General features: G+C 38.8%; 1 protein-coding gene across 1 annotated transcript in view; it reads left to right on the top strand.

The window, feature by feature from the left end:
* olfml3a (olfactomedin-like 3a) overlaps positions 1–17500 on the top strand; it is a 44121-nt gene that overhangs the window by 6122 nt on the left and 20499 nt on the right. Inside the window, exon 2 of the mRNA XM_020922236.2 lies at positions 8947–9259. Within this exon, the coding sequence (XP_020777895.2) occupies positions 8947–9259 (313 nt within the window). The remainder of the gene's footprint in view (positions 1–8946; positions 9260–17500) is intronic.

Raw genomic sequence — 17500 nt, 5'->3', positions numbered from 1 at the left:
TATAATAATAGAAATATCGATCCGATACCAATATCAAACTTCCTCCAACTCAACTAGTATACAATAATAACTAATTAATTAAAATGATTAGCTAATTACAAACAAATGGTAACATAAATAAAGTTTGTAATCCTAAAAAATAACAAAGAAGTTAATTAAGAAGTTGCCGATATGATGCATACCTCGATACACAGGCCACGATACGATACATATCTCGATTCAGTGAGCCTTCGATTCAATACGATATATTTCAAACTGATTCGATACGGTTCCATAAAAAAAATAAAGGCTAAGTTTTTGTAAAACCAGTTCTTGTGCAAAGTGAATATACACAAACATTTTAATCCTCAAAACAGTGAAAATGTCAAATACGTCGCACGCAACGCAAAAATAAAATCAAGTCAAGTTAAGATGACTTGAATTAAGAACGATTTATCATGATTTGAGTCAATACAACAGCGGAATATGACTTTTTGTACTTAAAATATGAAAATACAACTTGCTACACTTAAAATAAGACAAACAACAGCCCTTAAAATAAGAGATGAAATTGAATGTTGCTTGAATTAAAAAAAAAAAACACACACTTAATCCATTGGTAGAATCGACTCAGATAAAGTCAAATGTTCTTAATTTAAGTCATTTTACCTAATCTAGATATTATTTTTTGCAGTGTGAATGAGTTTCCTTCCTCTAAACAAGCAACAAAACTGTTGCGCTGTAACAAAATAATTTAGTAAAATATACCAAAAAATACTCGATATGCGATATATTGATACAGCAGCCCACGATATCGATATTGTTAAGCAAGTGCTTTACAGAATAAGAAATACAATAAAATCACAATACAAACAAATCAAAATGTAAATAATTATCATAAAATAAAAAAGAGAGAGAGACATTAAATGAGAGAGAAGAGTGTGGAATGAAAAATGACAAAAACTTTCAGTCAAATACATCCATCCATCCATTTTCTTCCGCTTATCCGGGGCCGGGTTGTGGGGGCAGCAGTCTAAGCAGGGACTCCCAGACTTCCCTCACCCCAGACACGTCCTCCCGCTCCTCCGGGGGGACCCCGAGGTGTTCCCAGGCCAGCCCAGAGACTATGTTCAGACTGCAGGGCTTAACGCTCAATTCTGATTTTTTTGTGAAATCTGATGTTTTTGCGAGGTCGTTCACATTTCCAATTAAATGTGACTTGTATGTGACTCCAGTGTGAACATTAAACGCCCCAAAAGTGTCCCACATGTGACACTGGAGACACGACGACATCAACCACAGCGAGCGTCTCTGTGTTTACAGAAGTTGTCCAAACATGGACGCAGCATCGAGCACCTGGAGATTTTAAAGTTCCTCTCGTACCGGAGCCAGAACATGAACAACTTACTTCTTTTAAAGAGGAGATTGAGAAGGAGAAGGACGAGGTTTTTGGTCGTGGTGTTTTGTGGGGCAGCGGCAGCGACGTCCATTGAAAGGAACGTGTGGATGTGGAGACGGAGCCAAGAGTGGTGAGTGGTGATGAGCTTCACTTCAGTGACACAGAGTTCATTAACAGTTTTCACCTACTTCAGCGCAGAATAGTGACGTTTGTGGCTTGTTGATAATGTGTAGGTGGATGAATGCACTTTGGCCGTTCAGACTGAAGTCACATGTCAAAAGATCAGATATGTATCGGTTTTAGGAGCACATATCCAAGTGTCCTGGGTCACATTTGAAAAAATCTGAACTGTGTCGTTCAGACTGTCATTAAAAGATCAGATACAGGTCACATAGAGGCCAAAAAATCAGATTTGGGTCACTTCAGGCTGCAGTCTGAATGCAGCCATAGTTCCTGGTCTGTGACGCCTCCAAGAAATCAGTAAGATTTCAGAACTATTGTGTAATGGATGTTCCAAAACCCAAATTGTGCTTGTGTATGTGCAGAAGATACAATGTGAAAAGAGTTATTTTGCATGAGATGGGCCCTTTAAAGAGGGAGTATTATGCGAAACCGACTTTTTGTACCACGTTATAGTGCTGTTTCCTCTTCCAAAATGCACCCGAAGAAGTTTTAGATCATCCATCCATGCATGTTTCAGTATTTTAGTGATCTCTCCCAGGGCCTATTCAAACCTCCTCTTTCTGGTGAGCTGTAAAATTCTGTGCAAGGTTCCGCCCACAAGCCGACATCTCCTACTCTCCTACACGACAGTTCTACATAAATATACAAAAACATGATACAAAACTGTACACAGAAACTTGACAAACCTGATGTGAAGGAAGAGTGAAGCGTGCAAAGGGAGGCTCAAAGCAAAACAAAAAATGAACTTATAAAACACATTAATACATTGTCTTCGGAAAATATAGCATTTTCAAATTAATAAAATGTAACACAGTGATCTAAATATGTTTTGTGTTACAGTTAATATGACATAGAAGTAAAATACCCACGCTTTAATGTCAGCGGTGAAACACTCTACAAGAAGTAAAAGATGCATTTTCTCTAGGGTGTCATTTTCTTGAAAACAAATCTAAATATTTCATTTGAAGAGTTTTATTTGTGTTTAAGGCTCAAAGTGGTAAAGTGTTATTCAGGTGACAGAGTGAGTGTGCTTCTGTTACCCCCTGTGGTGCTCCAGACTGTCCTCATTCAATATCCCACTCTCTCTGCAGCAACTATTTACTCTGAGAACTTTTCTGTTTCTGTTTGAGCACGGCCACATGGAGAGAGGGAGGAGAGGAGGAGGAGAGGGAAAAGTGAGGAAGGAGAGAGAGAAAGAGAGAAGAGGACAGAGAGAGAAAGGAGAGAGAGGTGGGCAGCTCAGGCAATGTGAAGGTTTATTTATTTAATTTATTTTTTTATTGCCTGTTGGAATAGAGTATGAGAGAGAGAGAGGTAATTGATATTGCTAATAATAATAATAATAATAATAATAATAATAATAATAATAATAATAATAATAATAATAATAATAATAATAATAATAATAATATAATACTATAACTGGGCCCAGTCAAGCAGAAGTAAACAGCAAGGCCAAAAATTCAAGTTAATGCATCTGATATAAAAATGTATTGAACAGATACATATGTACTCTAGTTTATGAAACTGTTGACCTTTTTTCTGTACCATTTTTAGTTCTAAAGTTCCATATGTTTTAAACAGACCATGTATGAAACATGGAACAAAAATTATTTCCCAAATTTCACAGACCTGCAAATCATGTCAATAAATGGATGTATTTCATCATATCTTGTGTTATTCCATCTTGATATGATAAAAAATTTGCTTGGAAGGACTGACATATTTTATAGAAATAGTTTCCTTTCATTTTGAAGTAATATTAAAGTATTCAGAAGAAAAAAGCGACAAATGATGTAAAATCCTTCACCTTCTACTTGTTTGCACAATTTTCCCTCCGTTACTTTTCCCTCCGTTACCATGACCTTTCTTAATAAAAAAATCTCATTAGTCAAAAAGTAAGAGGTTTTTCAACCTAATCTTGTACCATATGGTAGAAAACTATATGAAGCAAATATTCAAACCAGTTTGTTAAGGATATGGAAGTGAGAACCAAGAGTTATCACTGTTTGGATTTATTGCCCAAAAAGTGCTGCATATTTCATTCCCTCCGTTACCGACATGAGTTTTTACATTTTTTGTCAACAACTTGAAAGAATATCGCAGCTAGGCAGTGTGGGTGAAGTGCCTTGCCTAAGGACGCAACAACAATTTCTGTGACTGGTGCCCCACTGTGGCACCTGATTTTCCCAGTTTTCAAGCACTAACCAGACCTGGCCCCACTTAGCTTCTGAGATCTGACGGGATCAGGCTTTGACAAGCTGGTGTGGCCACAAAAATAAAAAATAAAAGTACAATACAAACTTCTCCATATGAAAAGAAATGAGAAAGTAGATGCAAAAATTGCAGATTTTATTCACAGTTTCCTTATTGTGTTCTCCTTTAACCCAGTTTGGTCCTGGTATAAGTTTTAATTTTGCTTAACTTATTGCGCCAAAAAATGTACGTACTAGTATTGCTATGATATAGTTTTGCAATACCACATATACTTATCAAATATCTTTATCTCATATTATGCAGCTTTAATCAAATGTATCAGACTACACATGTTATTCAAGTTTATTCTCTGTGAGGCTGCGGGATAGTTTGGTCCTCATATATAATACACAGTGTTGGGAAGGTGACTTTTAAAATGTAATCCCCTACAGATTACAGATTACATCCCCCAAAATGTAGTTTGTAACAAAATCCATGAAATTACTTAAGGTGAGTAATGTAATCTGAATACTTTGGATTACTTGATTTGCAAAGACGAGGATATCGTAACATAAGAAGTTTTGTCTGCTAAAAGAAAATAAAAAACACAGTCTTTACCAAAAATAAAAATTAAAAATATTATTGATAGACAGTGGCTGAGTGGCTAGCACTCATGCCTCACAGTGAGAAGGTTCTGGGTTCAATCCCCAGGTCGCCCAGGGCCTTTCTGTGTGGAGTTTGCATGTTTCTCCCCGTGTCTGGATGAGTTTCCTCTGGGTGCTCCAGTTTCCCCCATCAACCCAAAACATGCTCCAGGTCCAGAACAGTTGATAGTCAAGGTCAGTTAAATCCAGTCAATCAATGAACCTGTCCAGGGACGACAGGTGGAAATTAGCACTGATGCTACAACCTGATGTACAATGCATCTCTCCTGTCAAGGTTACTGTGAAAACTGTGTGCTGTCCCTGTCTCAAATAAATAAATAAATAAATAGAAGAGGAGGAGAAGACACATGGTAAAATCCTGTTTTAGTACTCTTTTAGTTATATTTTAGCCCTGGTTTAGTCCTGGCTTTACTCCTGGTTTAGTCCTATTTTAGTCCTGGTTAATTCCTATTTTAGTCCTGGTTTTAGTCCGGGTTTAGATCTGGTTTAGACCTGGTTTAATCCTGGTTTAGTCCTGATTTAGTCCTATTTTAGTCCTGTTCTTACTCCTGATTTAGTTCTATTTTAGTCCTATTTTAGTCCTGGTTTAGTCCTATTTTAGTCCTGGTTTTAGTACTGGTTTAGACCTGGTTTAGACCTAGTTTAGTGTCCGGCAATGAGTGAAATTACCAAAAAAAAAAAAAAAGGGGGGGGATTTAGCCCAAAATGTGAAAACAGGAAAATACCGCCGTGTAATCCATTTATTTTAAAAAAGTAACTGTAATCCAATTACCACTCACTGAAACAGTAACTGTAACTGAATACAGTTACTCATAATTTGTACTCTGATTACGTAACTCCGGTACATGTAATCTGTTACTCCCCAACACAGATAAGATATATATAATATATAAATAATATGTGGCCCCGGAAACAGACAGCGAGAGAAAGGGACAGAGAAAGACAGAGAGTAAGAGAAAGAGGGAGTGAGTGTAATTCACCTGTCGTTCTGGACCTGTCAGTCAGAGTGGAGCTGTTATTAGATTGATGTCGTGTGTGTGGAGCTGTGAGGGGTTCCACAGGGTTCAGTCTGCGGGCCGCTTTACTTTATGCATTCACTCCAGTATTAGAGGAGTTAGTCTTGTTTGTCGGCTCACCAGTCAGTAACACTCTACGACGTTTGATTAGTGCAACCGAGTCCCGGCGTTCACTCGGTATTTCCAGAACAAAGCTGATAAAAGGAGCTGTTTGTGTCCTACAGTCACATTTGTCTCGCCTCAGTACACACAGATTGTAAAAGCTGCTCTAATGGTCCAAGTCAAACTGTGTCTGCATCTAATTATAAAGTGTTTTTATCAGGAAGTAACACTGGTGCGCGGTTAGCATGGTAGTAGTTGTTAGTATTACCGTGACGGCATTGCTGTGAATAATTAGGATGTTAGGAAGGTTTGGACCAATAGTGAAGTAGTTCTGTTTGCCAATAAAAATCAGATACAGCGCTGCTTCTTTTTCCCGGCTTTTAGAACAGGCCACTTCGCAAACATGGACACAAGAGACTCTATCTACATTTATAATGCAAGTTTGCTTCGTGTTAATGAATTAATTACCTGGTCCTCGAAGGGTTGACCAGGTTTTGTATTCATCCTGTGTGTGTGTGTGTGTCTGTGTGTGTGTGTACACCCACGATAATTCTGCCATTTATGGACTGATTGTCACCAAATTTGGTACGTGGGTCAAGCCCTCATGCCTGATGCTGCAAAAACAGTTTGGTGACGATCTGAGGTCATTTGAGGTCACACGGGTCAATTGAAAATTCACGCCATTATAAAGGAGAGGCAATTTCCTCATAAGCTGTTTCCGTGGTGATGAATTGACCCACTGATGCCTCATGGGAGACCAGGTTGCTGTCTCTGTCTCTGATTGCGCTTGTTAATTAATTATTTGATTTTCTTACAAGAAACATGCCTGAAGATATTTTAGATGTCATCCATGCATGTTTCAGTGTTTCAGGGAAACCTCCAGGTTCCTGGTCAAACCCTCTTTATGGTTCTTTATGGTTATCTGTAAGATTCTGTACAATGCCACAGCTACATCACCCATGCTCCCACATGACAATTCTCCATAAATATACAAAAACATGATACAAAACTTTTTAAATCTGGCCTTTTATTGTTCAGTGTTCTGTTACCTGTCTAAAGGGACAAGAGACAGAAATGTACTTTTTCACTCTAATCTGGCATATTTACTCTGTAATTACAGATTGCTCATGTATATCCACTGTGCCATCAAATAAATAAATAAACTGTCTTAATTAACTGTCTGTAAATAAACATCTTCACAAATACAATGTGGAGTAGTTTCATTAGCAGAATGCACACTGAGAGGGAGTGACTTAGCATGGAGAGCAAAGGGAGGGGAGATTCAGGGCATCAGTAGGGCAACAATAAAAAGTTGCACGGTGATCTAAATATGTTAAGTGCAGTTACTCACTGAACATTAGACATTTTATGGATGTGCAGATCTGTATCGCATCCGTCGGGCCAAGAACAATTCTGGACTAAACGACGTACAAATTACATCCACTATTTGGACGTCTAACTATTACCCCACTTGGATATCAATCTGCAGTCAAACATTTGAACCGTGGACTAGGGGACTTTTTTGGATGTCATGGCGACGTCCAACACAGGCACAGAAAAAGGACGTTATTAATGAATATAATACTTTTTTATGTATGACAAATAGCAACATTATAGTTATCAATGTTATTCATTCATATTTATTTATTAATTTATTATTATTTTATTTTTTTATTGGATCATTTGTGGCAAACAAAAACAAAACATAAACCACGACTACATGGGTCATGACAGGAGGAGTCCCAGCTCCACTCACTGTACATATAAGAGACAAAATATCAATTAAAACAAACAAAACTCAATGCACAATTCATCAGCTCCAGAGCTCTGTATTTTCCAAAACACAGCACTCTATACTCTTTTGAAAAGGTTTCTACAGTGTTGGACTGTTTAAAGTCATTGCTCCGATTATTTTACAAACCAAAATCTCTACCAGAAAAAACTATCACTTTCGTCCTCATTCTTATCTTAATTTTTTTTTTTTCTTCCCTTTTCTGTTTATGATCGTACCAACTTAATAATAATGTTAACAAAGGCACAAAAGTTTATCATTTATGATCATGCAAAATAAACCACAATGAGAATGAAAGAATGTAAGGATTATTTGTTCTTCGTTTATGGTCGCACAAAGTAATAATAATGTTAACGAAGGTGAAAAAGTTTATCATTTATGATCTTGCGAAATAAACTACAATGAGAGCAAAAGAATGTAAGGATTTTTTGTTTTTAGTTTATGGTTGTACAAACTAATACTAACATTAACGAAGGCACAAAGGTTTATCGTTTATCATTGTACAAAATAAAAGTTAATGTTAAAGAACATTTTAAAGAAGAGTATGTGTTTAGTAGTTAATAGTCGTGTTCTTTTATTTCTTGTTTTTTTTTAATACCCCTTCTCACTAATCCCACCCTCAAAATTTAATTAATTTTCTGTAATTAAACATTTATTACTAATTATTTATTTGAGTAAATGATATTGTGTTATCTGTTTAATTAACTAATTGTGGTATTTATATGTTTATTTATTTGGAAATGCAATTTGTGGTAATTTGTGTGCAATTATAGCCTACGCATACAAAAGTTATTATAATTCTACGGGCGTGGTATGAGTTCAAACCAGTCAACACCATAACATCCCAACCAGTAAACACCACTCTGATTGGCCGAAACAACACGCCAGGCAGTGACGTGGCGTGATTCATACTTTTTCCAGAGACGGTGGCTTTTTCTTCATCTCTACTGGAGCCAAACGTCCACACGCTTCTGCCCAGCACTTCAAACTCGTGTTCAGTAGTTTGAGTTTAAGTTTGACGTTTGAAGTTTGACGGTGGAGAACCTGTGAACTGTATCCTGCCATTTTCCTCTAGCTTCTTGTGGCTCAGTAGTAGATTTAAACTGGAGATGCTTTACACCTTTGTGCGCGTTTCCAGTTACCTGCTGCTGAGACAAAATGAACTGAAACATTATGCCACCGTCTGAAATGGCATCACAGTTCTGCACAGAGCCTAGGAACAGTAGGCCTCTATAAATGGTGTGAAATGAGATTAAATTTAACGTAGAAACGACATCTGCAACAACCTCATTTGGACAAGAATGTACCCTCATCTGGAGGACTTTGGAATGTCAATACTGGGCGTCCGGAACACATTAAAAAAACATCATCTGGCGTCACAGTCTGCACCTTTAATGAAGCGAGATTGGGTTTAAAAAAATGATCCTAAAAAAACGTTTTTTCACCGTTTCTTTGCACAGTTGGTAACACCCCAGAGAAGTAAAATGCCCCCTCTTTAAAATTGGCTTCAACTGGACCAGATCTGCATTTTTCCTTGTTCCAGTGCTAAAATAATTATCTGCAATGATCTATATGTAAATATATAACTTATCACTGTGTTTTCTTTCTGTGTAGGACCGTATGCAGTTATGGCACGACCAAAACCGCCGCTACCACTCGGAGCAACAGGACTTTAAGAAGCTGACCCAGGAGCTGATGGAGGGTCTGGGGGGAGATTTCAGCGCCTTCTATAAGGACCTGAGTGGAGCAGACATTCGGGTGCAGCGGGCGGAGAGGGAGATGGAGTATGTGGAGACGTGGACCTCACCCCGAGCCTGCGTGCGCCCAGAGGAGAGGGTGCTCGAGCGGGGAGAGTGGAGCCTAAAGGAGAGCAGAGTACCTGAGGGAGAGGACCACGACTGGGAGGAGGTGAAGGCCCAAGTGTCTGGTGAGTGTTGATACTTGCAGTGACGTCTTGCGGGAGGTGTTCTACATGTTTGTGCCTGGCGGAATGTTCAGCAGTTACTATGGTGATGCATTGCACACATTAGGAAACACTGACAAAACATGAACTTCTTGGGTTCTTTTTAAAGACAGTACAGTAAAGTGTATTTACCTTGTTGACAGGTTTCGACTGCTGCTGGATCTTCAGATCTGTCCCCGGTGTTGGTGGTGACGTGTCATATATCAGCTGTTGTTACTTCCTGTAGGCGTGGTCAGCTTGATGGACCTGGCAGGTTGTTCAGACTGACCACGCCTCCCGTCGCCCGGTGTTCTCTGGAGGAGGGTGTCCCAGCTGTGTGAAAGGAGGAACGATTCAAGGTTAACGCTGTCCATGCCTCGTTTCCTGATTTCAGTAGCCTCCCTGATCTGGCGTTTGAACTCGTTGTTTTTTTTTTTTAAAGTGGTCCGATATGGCAGATTTTAGGTTTTCCTGAGAAGACAAAGCAGAACAGGAAAACTTAAAATCTGCCATATTGGACCACTGTAAAAGAACCACATTATGGATTGGGACGAGGTACGGGTCATTGGATCAGAGAACGAGTTCAAATGCTGGATCAGGGAGGACATTGAAATCAGGAAACGAGACACAGACAACATTAACCGAGGTGACGGATCGTTCCTCCTTTCACCCACCTGGGACACACTTCCAGAGAACATTGGGCGACGGGAGGCGTGCTCAGTCTGAGTCACCTGCCAGGTCTATCAGGCTGACCACGCCTACAGGAAGGAACAACAGCTGATATACAACACGTCACCGCCAACACCGGTGACAGTTCTGAAGACGCAGCAGCAGTTGAAACATGTCAACAATGTACCGTATTTTCCGGACTATAAGTCGCTCTGGAGTATAAGTCGCACTGGCCAAAAAATGCGCAATGAAGAAGAAAAAACATATATAAGGTGCACCTGACTATAAGTGGCACTTTTTGGGGAAGTGTATTTTATAAAATTAGAGATCAGAAACCGACATTTCTTCTTGAAAAGCAAATTATAGTAATAACAACAGAACAGAGAACAACAGACTAAATAGGTGTTAATATGTTAACGTAACATATGAACAGTTCTTCAGATAATTATAGCAAAAACAACAAAACATTAGTTTAAGAAACTCACGATCTCACTCCAAATCACTAAATCCATTGAATTCTTCATCCTCAGTGTCACTTCTGTGCGACCTCCAGAGATAAACCATAGATCCATGATGTAAACAGAGCGTCACTTCCTCTTCTGTGTCGCTGTCATCAGACTCAGCATCAGTTTCAGTTAGAATTATTCTGGCCTTTCTGAATCCCGACAGGATGGTTTCAGTGTCACTGAAGTTCAGGCTTTGTCGATTCATCCAGTGACGTCCAGGAAAGTTACATGGTGCATCCTCCTGGTTGCCGTGGAGTTGTGTTCTCCATCCCCACTTTCCGTCAGTCCCTCACAAGTTTCTTGCTCACTCCAAACTTTCTCTCTGTTGCTCAATTACTGTTTTTGGCTGAATATTTCACTATTTGCAGCAGAACAACAGCTTTTTCTACAGAAAACATGCACAGTAGAGTGAAGTGACAGTGGTACAGGAGTAAAAGTAGTACTAGATACTGACACACAAGACTAGAGCCTCTCGCGGCTGTCAGTCTAAAAATTTGAATATATAAGTCGCAGGAAACACCCAAACCATGAAAAAAGAGTGACTTACAGTCCAAAAAATACAGTAAATATACTTTCCTGTATTGTCTTTAAAAAGAATCCAAGAAGTTAAAGTACATAAGAAGACAAAATTAACATCTTTGGCTTGACTGCAAAAACAGTTTTAAGATTGAAAGATCTGAAAACTAATATCAAGCTTGTGACTGTAATTTGGACACTTGTTTAACAGCTTTTTATGGTCAGATCGTGTTGCAATAAAATAAGTTTGACTTGAGTGACAAAGCTTTTTTTTTTTTTTTTAACTTAATTTTTATTTTCTTTTTCAGCAATAATACAATGATTTAACATGAAATGATTAAATTAAACATCCACTCTTTATATGTCAGGGGCTGTTATAAAAGAAGCCCCATGTCACCTCTACGGTTTTAACAAAGGCAAAACAGGTTTCCAGCGCTTAATAAATGTGGGTTTTTGAATCCTTAAAGAATATGTTATCTGCTCCATTTGGTATATCTCCCATACTTTCTGAATCCATATGTTATAAGAGGAAGGATCTGGTTTTAATCCTGGTTTAGACCTGGTTTAGACCTGGTTTAGACCTGGTTTAGTCCTGGTTTAGTCCTGGTTTATTCCTGGTTTAGTCCTGGTTTAGATCTGGTTTAGTCCTGGTTTAGATCTGGTTTAGATCTGGTTTAGACCTGGTTTAGTCCTGGTTTAGTCCTGATTTAGATCTGGTTTAGTCCTGGTTTAGTCCTGGTTTAGATCTGGTTTAGTCTGGTTTAGTCCTGGTTTAGTCCTGGTTTAGACCTGGTTTAGACCTGGTTTAGACCTGGTTTAGACCTGGTTTAGTCCTGGTTTAGTCCTGGTTTTAGACCTGGTTTAGACCTGGTTTAGTCCTGGTTTAGACCTGGTTTAGTCCTGGTTTAGTCCTGGTTTATTCCTGGTTTAGACCTGGTTTAGATCTGGTTTAGTCCTGGTTTAGACCTGGCTTATTCCTGGTTTAGTCCTTGTTTATTTCTGGTTTAGATCTGGTTTAGTCCTGGTTTAGACCTCATTTAGTCCTGGTTTAATCCTGGTTTAGATCTAGTTTAGTCCTGGTTTAGACCTGGTTTATTCCTGGTTTAGTCCTGGCTTAGACCTGGTTTAGACCTGGTTTAGACCTGGTTTAGTCCTGGTTTAAACCTGGACTAAACTTATTTTATTTTATTGTATTTTTAATCTTGTTTGTTGATACTTGCAGGTAGTGCTTCTAATAATGCTACTGCCGTTGTAAATGGAATGTTGATTAAAAACTTTTTTCCAAAACAAATATAGTTTGGGACAATGCCAAAATATATGAGCGTGGTTAACTCTATTCATGGCACATTTTCTCCAGCATAAGCCTGAATGTGTTGGTTCCATCTTTGTGGTTATATCTGGAGTTGTAAAAAATCTGGTCATAACTTTCCACTTGAATTCTCAGCAGATGGTTGAATTTGTAACAGGATGTGACTGTGCTTATCTGTTCCCAGGTATCCACCGGTATATTTATTGTCATCTCCACTTCCCATCTCTCTCGTTTATATTGAGTATTATTGTTACACATAATCAATAAAATACTATATAGATTACTAATTGTTTTCTTATCTTCATTATCTAGTAACAGAACTTTAACAGAGTAGTGCTTCCAGTTAGATTAACTCTCCCAGGGTCGTTGATGGCTTCAGCTGCAAAGTATCAATACTGTTATCGTTCATGTAATGTTTTCGTAAATGGGTCACATTTTTATAAAGCGCTTTACAACAAGGAACCACTCACCCATTCATACACCAGTGTACGGACACACTGGGGGCGAGGTAGGTTAAGTGTCTTGCCCAAGGACATAACAACAGCATTCATCTGGATCTGGTGGAATCACATCAGCCAACATGTGGGTCATTGGGTCTGATCGCTCAACCAATTTATATCGTTATATCGTCAATTTATATAGTTTATATCGAGAGCAGGATTTGAACCGCCAACCTTCAGATCAGTGGAAAAACACTCTACCAACTGAGCCACTGTTGCCCCTTGTTATCAATATTCCTAAAGCTAACTCGTGGGACTGCTCTGTCTGAAGCTCTCTTACTCTAATTAGATTAATCTGAGTGCCCATCTCAGGCTAAATCAACTTTTTCTACCTTCTAAGAGTGATGTGTGGGCCTTGTATATGTCGCTGAAGTGGTTTTGAGATTGATTCTGCATTTTTTTAAAGAAATTGCAGCGTATTTCTGCCACCCTCCCACGTGACAACGAACTAAAGCTGCTACAATGATGGCACGGCAGCTACACCTATGATGTGTTTGATGTAGCAAAAAGCGCTTCACACCCGACCCCCGCTCCACCTTCGCCACCTCGCATCGGCTGACATTTCCCACATGAACACCTAAACAAAAGCAACAGCATAAGCTCATTGTTCTACACTGCAGTGAACACGATATAATAAGTTGATCTACTAGTGTTTATTAATACTTTACCAATCAGTAATGTTCAGCTGATGTGGACGCGGTGCTTGAACTTCATGCACCTCAAAGTCCTCGTCCAATTCCAGGTCCAACACATGCGGCTGAACGCGCTGTATCTCCATGATGAATAAAAGTTTATTCCTGCCACTATCAGGGTGCACGTCGGTCTCCCCCTCCCTCCCTGAGATGGGCGGAGGAAGGGCGGCTCACTCGTCGCCTACGTCACGTTTGGAGGGCGGAGCCTGTGCTTTCTCAGGACGGGCGGGGAATGAGCAATAGTCGGTCTTTCCTAGTTCCTGGTCTGTGACTGTCTCCAAGAAATCAGTAAGATTTCAGAACTATTGTGTAATGGATGTTCCAGAACCCAAATTGTGCTTGTTTATGTGCAGAAGATAGAATGTGAAAAGAGTTATTTTGCATGAGATGGGCACTTTATCACAATTTGACCATAAAAAACTGACTTAGTTTCAACTATTACAGGTGAGATAATTTTCTACTAAACTAATTGTCACTCATAAGCTGCCGTTAACCGACTGTTTTTTCACCTAGTCACATTTGAATTTGTTTTCTAGAAAAGTTCTTTTGATAAAACATTTTTCATCAGACACTTCATGCAGCTTTATGAGAATCAATCAAGGACTAACGCAAGATTAAACCAGGCCTAGAAGTAGACTGTAACATATAAACTGGACTATAGTAGGTAAAAGTAGTAGTAGTAGTAGTAGTAGGTAGTCTTCCTTAAACTGCACAAAGCCTTCAGCACAGTTAATCACCAGATATTTCTCAACAAACGAAACGACTACAACTTTTCCACGCACACCTAAAACTGTTTTAGGTCATATTTGAGTGATCGGCATCAGTGTGTCCAGGTGAATAACTCCTTTCACCCTTTAAAGCCACCTCTATGGGAGTGCCACAGGGGTCTGTTCTTGCACCTCTTCTCTTTACTGTTTCTATACATGATCTCTCTAATGTGTGTACTGATGTTGATATAATAATGTATCCTGATGACACTGTGCTTTTTATTGACGGGAAAACGAACTGGAGGTAAAATTGACAAGGGAAATGGAAAAGGTTGCAAATTGGCTTCAGAATTCCTGCCTTACCTTAAAAATTGTACGCCATATTTACGCCGTTTATGACATCAACCTGCCCAGGGACTGAAGGTGGAAACTAACAATTTTACAATCATATGACCTCTTTGTGTGCATTGTCCCTGATAAATAACTAAACTAAATAAACTAAAATGTGAATGAAAGAGAAAAGTATTGTAAGAAAACCCCATTTAGAAAGACTTTATTGGGACAGTCGGCCGTTTCAGTCTGAGCCTCACACTCCTGGAATCTGATCCCCGCAGTTTTACTAATATGACTACGTTTTGTATTTCACAGATCATTAATGCCTTTATCTTGAATGTTTTGTGCCTGTGTCCTGTTTTTTGTCTTGCCATCAACCTGCCAATGGACTACGGATGAAAATAGCAAAAATACATTAGGCTTCAGAGTGCATGGTGTCAGTAATATAAAAAAACAAACAATATAAAGCTAATCTTATGTTGCGTTTTTACACTCTTATGTAGTGTTTCCCAATTTTTTTTTTCTAGGGACCCATATTTTAAAAGTCATAATTCTTTGCGATCCAAGTCAATAGATGTTTTTCGTAAATCACAAAAAATAAAGCGAAGGTGACTTTTAAAATGTATTCCCCTACAGATTACAGATTACAGACACCAAAATGTAGTTTGTAACGTAATCCATTAAATTACTTAAAGTGAGTAACGTAATCTGAATACTTTGGATTACTTGATTTGCTGTAGAGAAGCAAAGACTCCGATCTTCACATAAGAAGTTTTGTCTGCTAAAAGAAAATAAAAAGCCCAGATTTTACTGAACCAAATTAAAAATGTTATTGATAGAAGAGGAGGAGACACGTCCACGCAGCATGATTTAGTCCTTAAATCCTGTTTTAGTCCTGGTTTTAGACCAGGTTTAGATCTAGTTTATCTAGTTTATACCTGGTTTTAGACCTGGTTTAGATCTAGTTTAGCTCTAGTTTAGACCTGGTTTAGACCTGGTTTAGACCTGGTTTTAGACCTGGTTTAGACCTGGTTTAAATCTAGTTTAGCTCTAGTTTAGACCTGGTTTTAGACCTAGTTTAGACCTGGTGTAGTCCTGGTTTAGTCCTGGTTTAGTTTCCGGCAATGAGTGTAATTACTGAAAAAAAAGAAAAAAAAAGGGGGGGAATATAGCCCAAAATGTGAAAACAGGAAAATACCACTGTGTAATCCATTTATTTCAACAAAGTAACTGTAATCCAATTACCCCTCACTGAAACAGTAACTGTAACTGAATACAGTTTGTACTCTGATCTTGGTCTTTCGTACCGGAGCATAAAACCGACACCCTGAAGGCATCAGGATAAAATCAGGAGCCAGATGATGGACGGGCTGAGCCAGGAGACACTTGACTTTACTCAGCACCTGCTCCTCCCACAAAGACTGCAGCTCCCTCAGTTTGATCCCTGTGATTTTTGAGCAGGTTTTAACAATGTTCTGCAGTTTGTTTTTAATCCTTCAAGGACAAGGACTGAAACTAGCAAATAAAAGAAAAATTAATCACACTTTCGATAAAAGAAGAATAAAAATTGTTGAGAATCATTTTGTTCACATTAAAAGAGTTCAGTTTTCTCAACAAATATATTCTTTGCTGCCCTAATATTGTGTTTAATGCAGCTTTGCTCACATTTGTTTGTGTTTTATAGAAACGAAACTTAAAACCACATGTCTCATTTGCATAAACTATAAGCATTAAAAAAAAACAGCTCGCTCCTTTGCGCTGATGCACTTCAGCTTCTGTCGGATGAAAGAACATGACTCAGTGGAATATATGTGAAAATCAGTTCGAGGTCAGTAAGCACAACCAGAATTAATACATTAATTAACACACCAGATTATAAGGCACACTGCTGATTTTTGAGAAAATTTAAGGATTTTAAGTGCGCCTTATAGTCTGGAAAATATGGTGCTCAAGTTTTAAACAAGGAAAAACACTAATCAGTGTTTCCCACAGAAAATTGGTTCGGCCAGGGGTCCCCAATCTGCAGCTCGGGAACTACAAGTACCTCTCCATCTCTTTCCAAGTAACTCGCCAAAGGACTTCTGAATTATACATATTTAACTGAATAGCTCAAATTTGATGGATTAAACACCTATTTCCTTTGTACCTCATCTTTGGTTTAAAAAGGCTCTTATATTTACAAAATTTCTCTAAAATTTGTATCTCTCTGGCATTTTCGTTTCACAAAAAGTAGCTCACAGGAGGAAAAAGGTTGGAGGCCCCTGGGTTAGGCAAGGCGGTGCTGCTGGAGGTGTATGGAGATTCCATCCAGGGAGAAGAAGCAAGGAGCTGGGGGGTACCTGGAGATGTATGTATATGTATATCACAGACCTATATGCAGATTGTGACATAATGATAAGGCGACCAAAAATAAATCTCTTGAGACCTACCTGATGATCACGACCCAGTCTTGGGGAAACAGTGCTCTAATGTAACACAGTTTAATTTCAAAGTATTCATAGTATTCAGACTACAGTACTCTGATTGGAGTATGCGACGTCAACCATTTTAACATCTGAAACCGAGGACATTTTCATTCTCTTCTCCACACTGTATATCCCCACTCCAAAGAGAAGGAGCCCGTGTCTCACTGATTTACAGCTCCGTAACTTCTGCTTTTGCACAGCTCCACTTGTTACTTCTCTGCTGTTCTCCGGGGAGTCTGATCTGGTAATCTCATCTTCTTTTGGGGCATAGAGCCTTCACACACTATAGTTTATATAGGAGCACTGTGCTGGAGTGTGGAGCCTTTCCTTTCTGTAAAAAGAAGAAACAAACATGAGGTTATTATGAGTAGGGCCAGTGAGCGGGCAGTGTTGGGAAGGTGACTTTTAAAATGTATTCCCCTACAGATTACAGATTACATACCCCAAAATGTAGTTTGTAACATAATCCATTAAGTTACTTAAGGTGAGTAACGTAATCTGAATACTTATGATTCCTTGATATTGACAT

The sequence above is a fragment of the Boleophthalmus pectinirostris genome, unplaced genomic scaffold (assembly GCF_026225935.1).
Source record: "Boleophthalmus pectinirostris isolate CB_2022bp ecotype Guang Dong unplaced genomic scaffold, ASM2622593v1 HiC_scaffold_8, whole genome shotgun sequence".
Classification (NCBI taxonomy): domain Eukaryota; kingdom Metazoa; phylum Chordata; class Actinopteri; order Gobiiformes; family Gobiidae; genus Boleophthalmus; species Boleophthalmus pectinirostris.
This window is presented reverse-complemented; position numbering and strand designations above follow the sequence as displayed.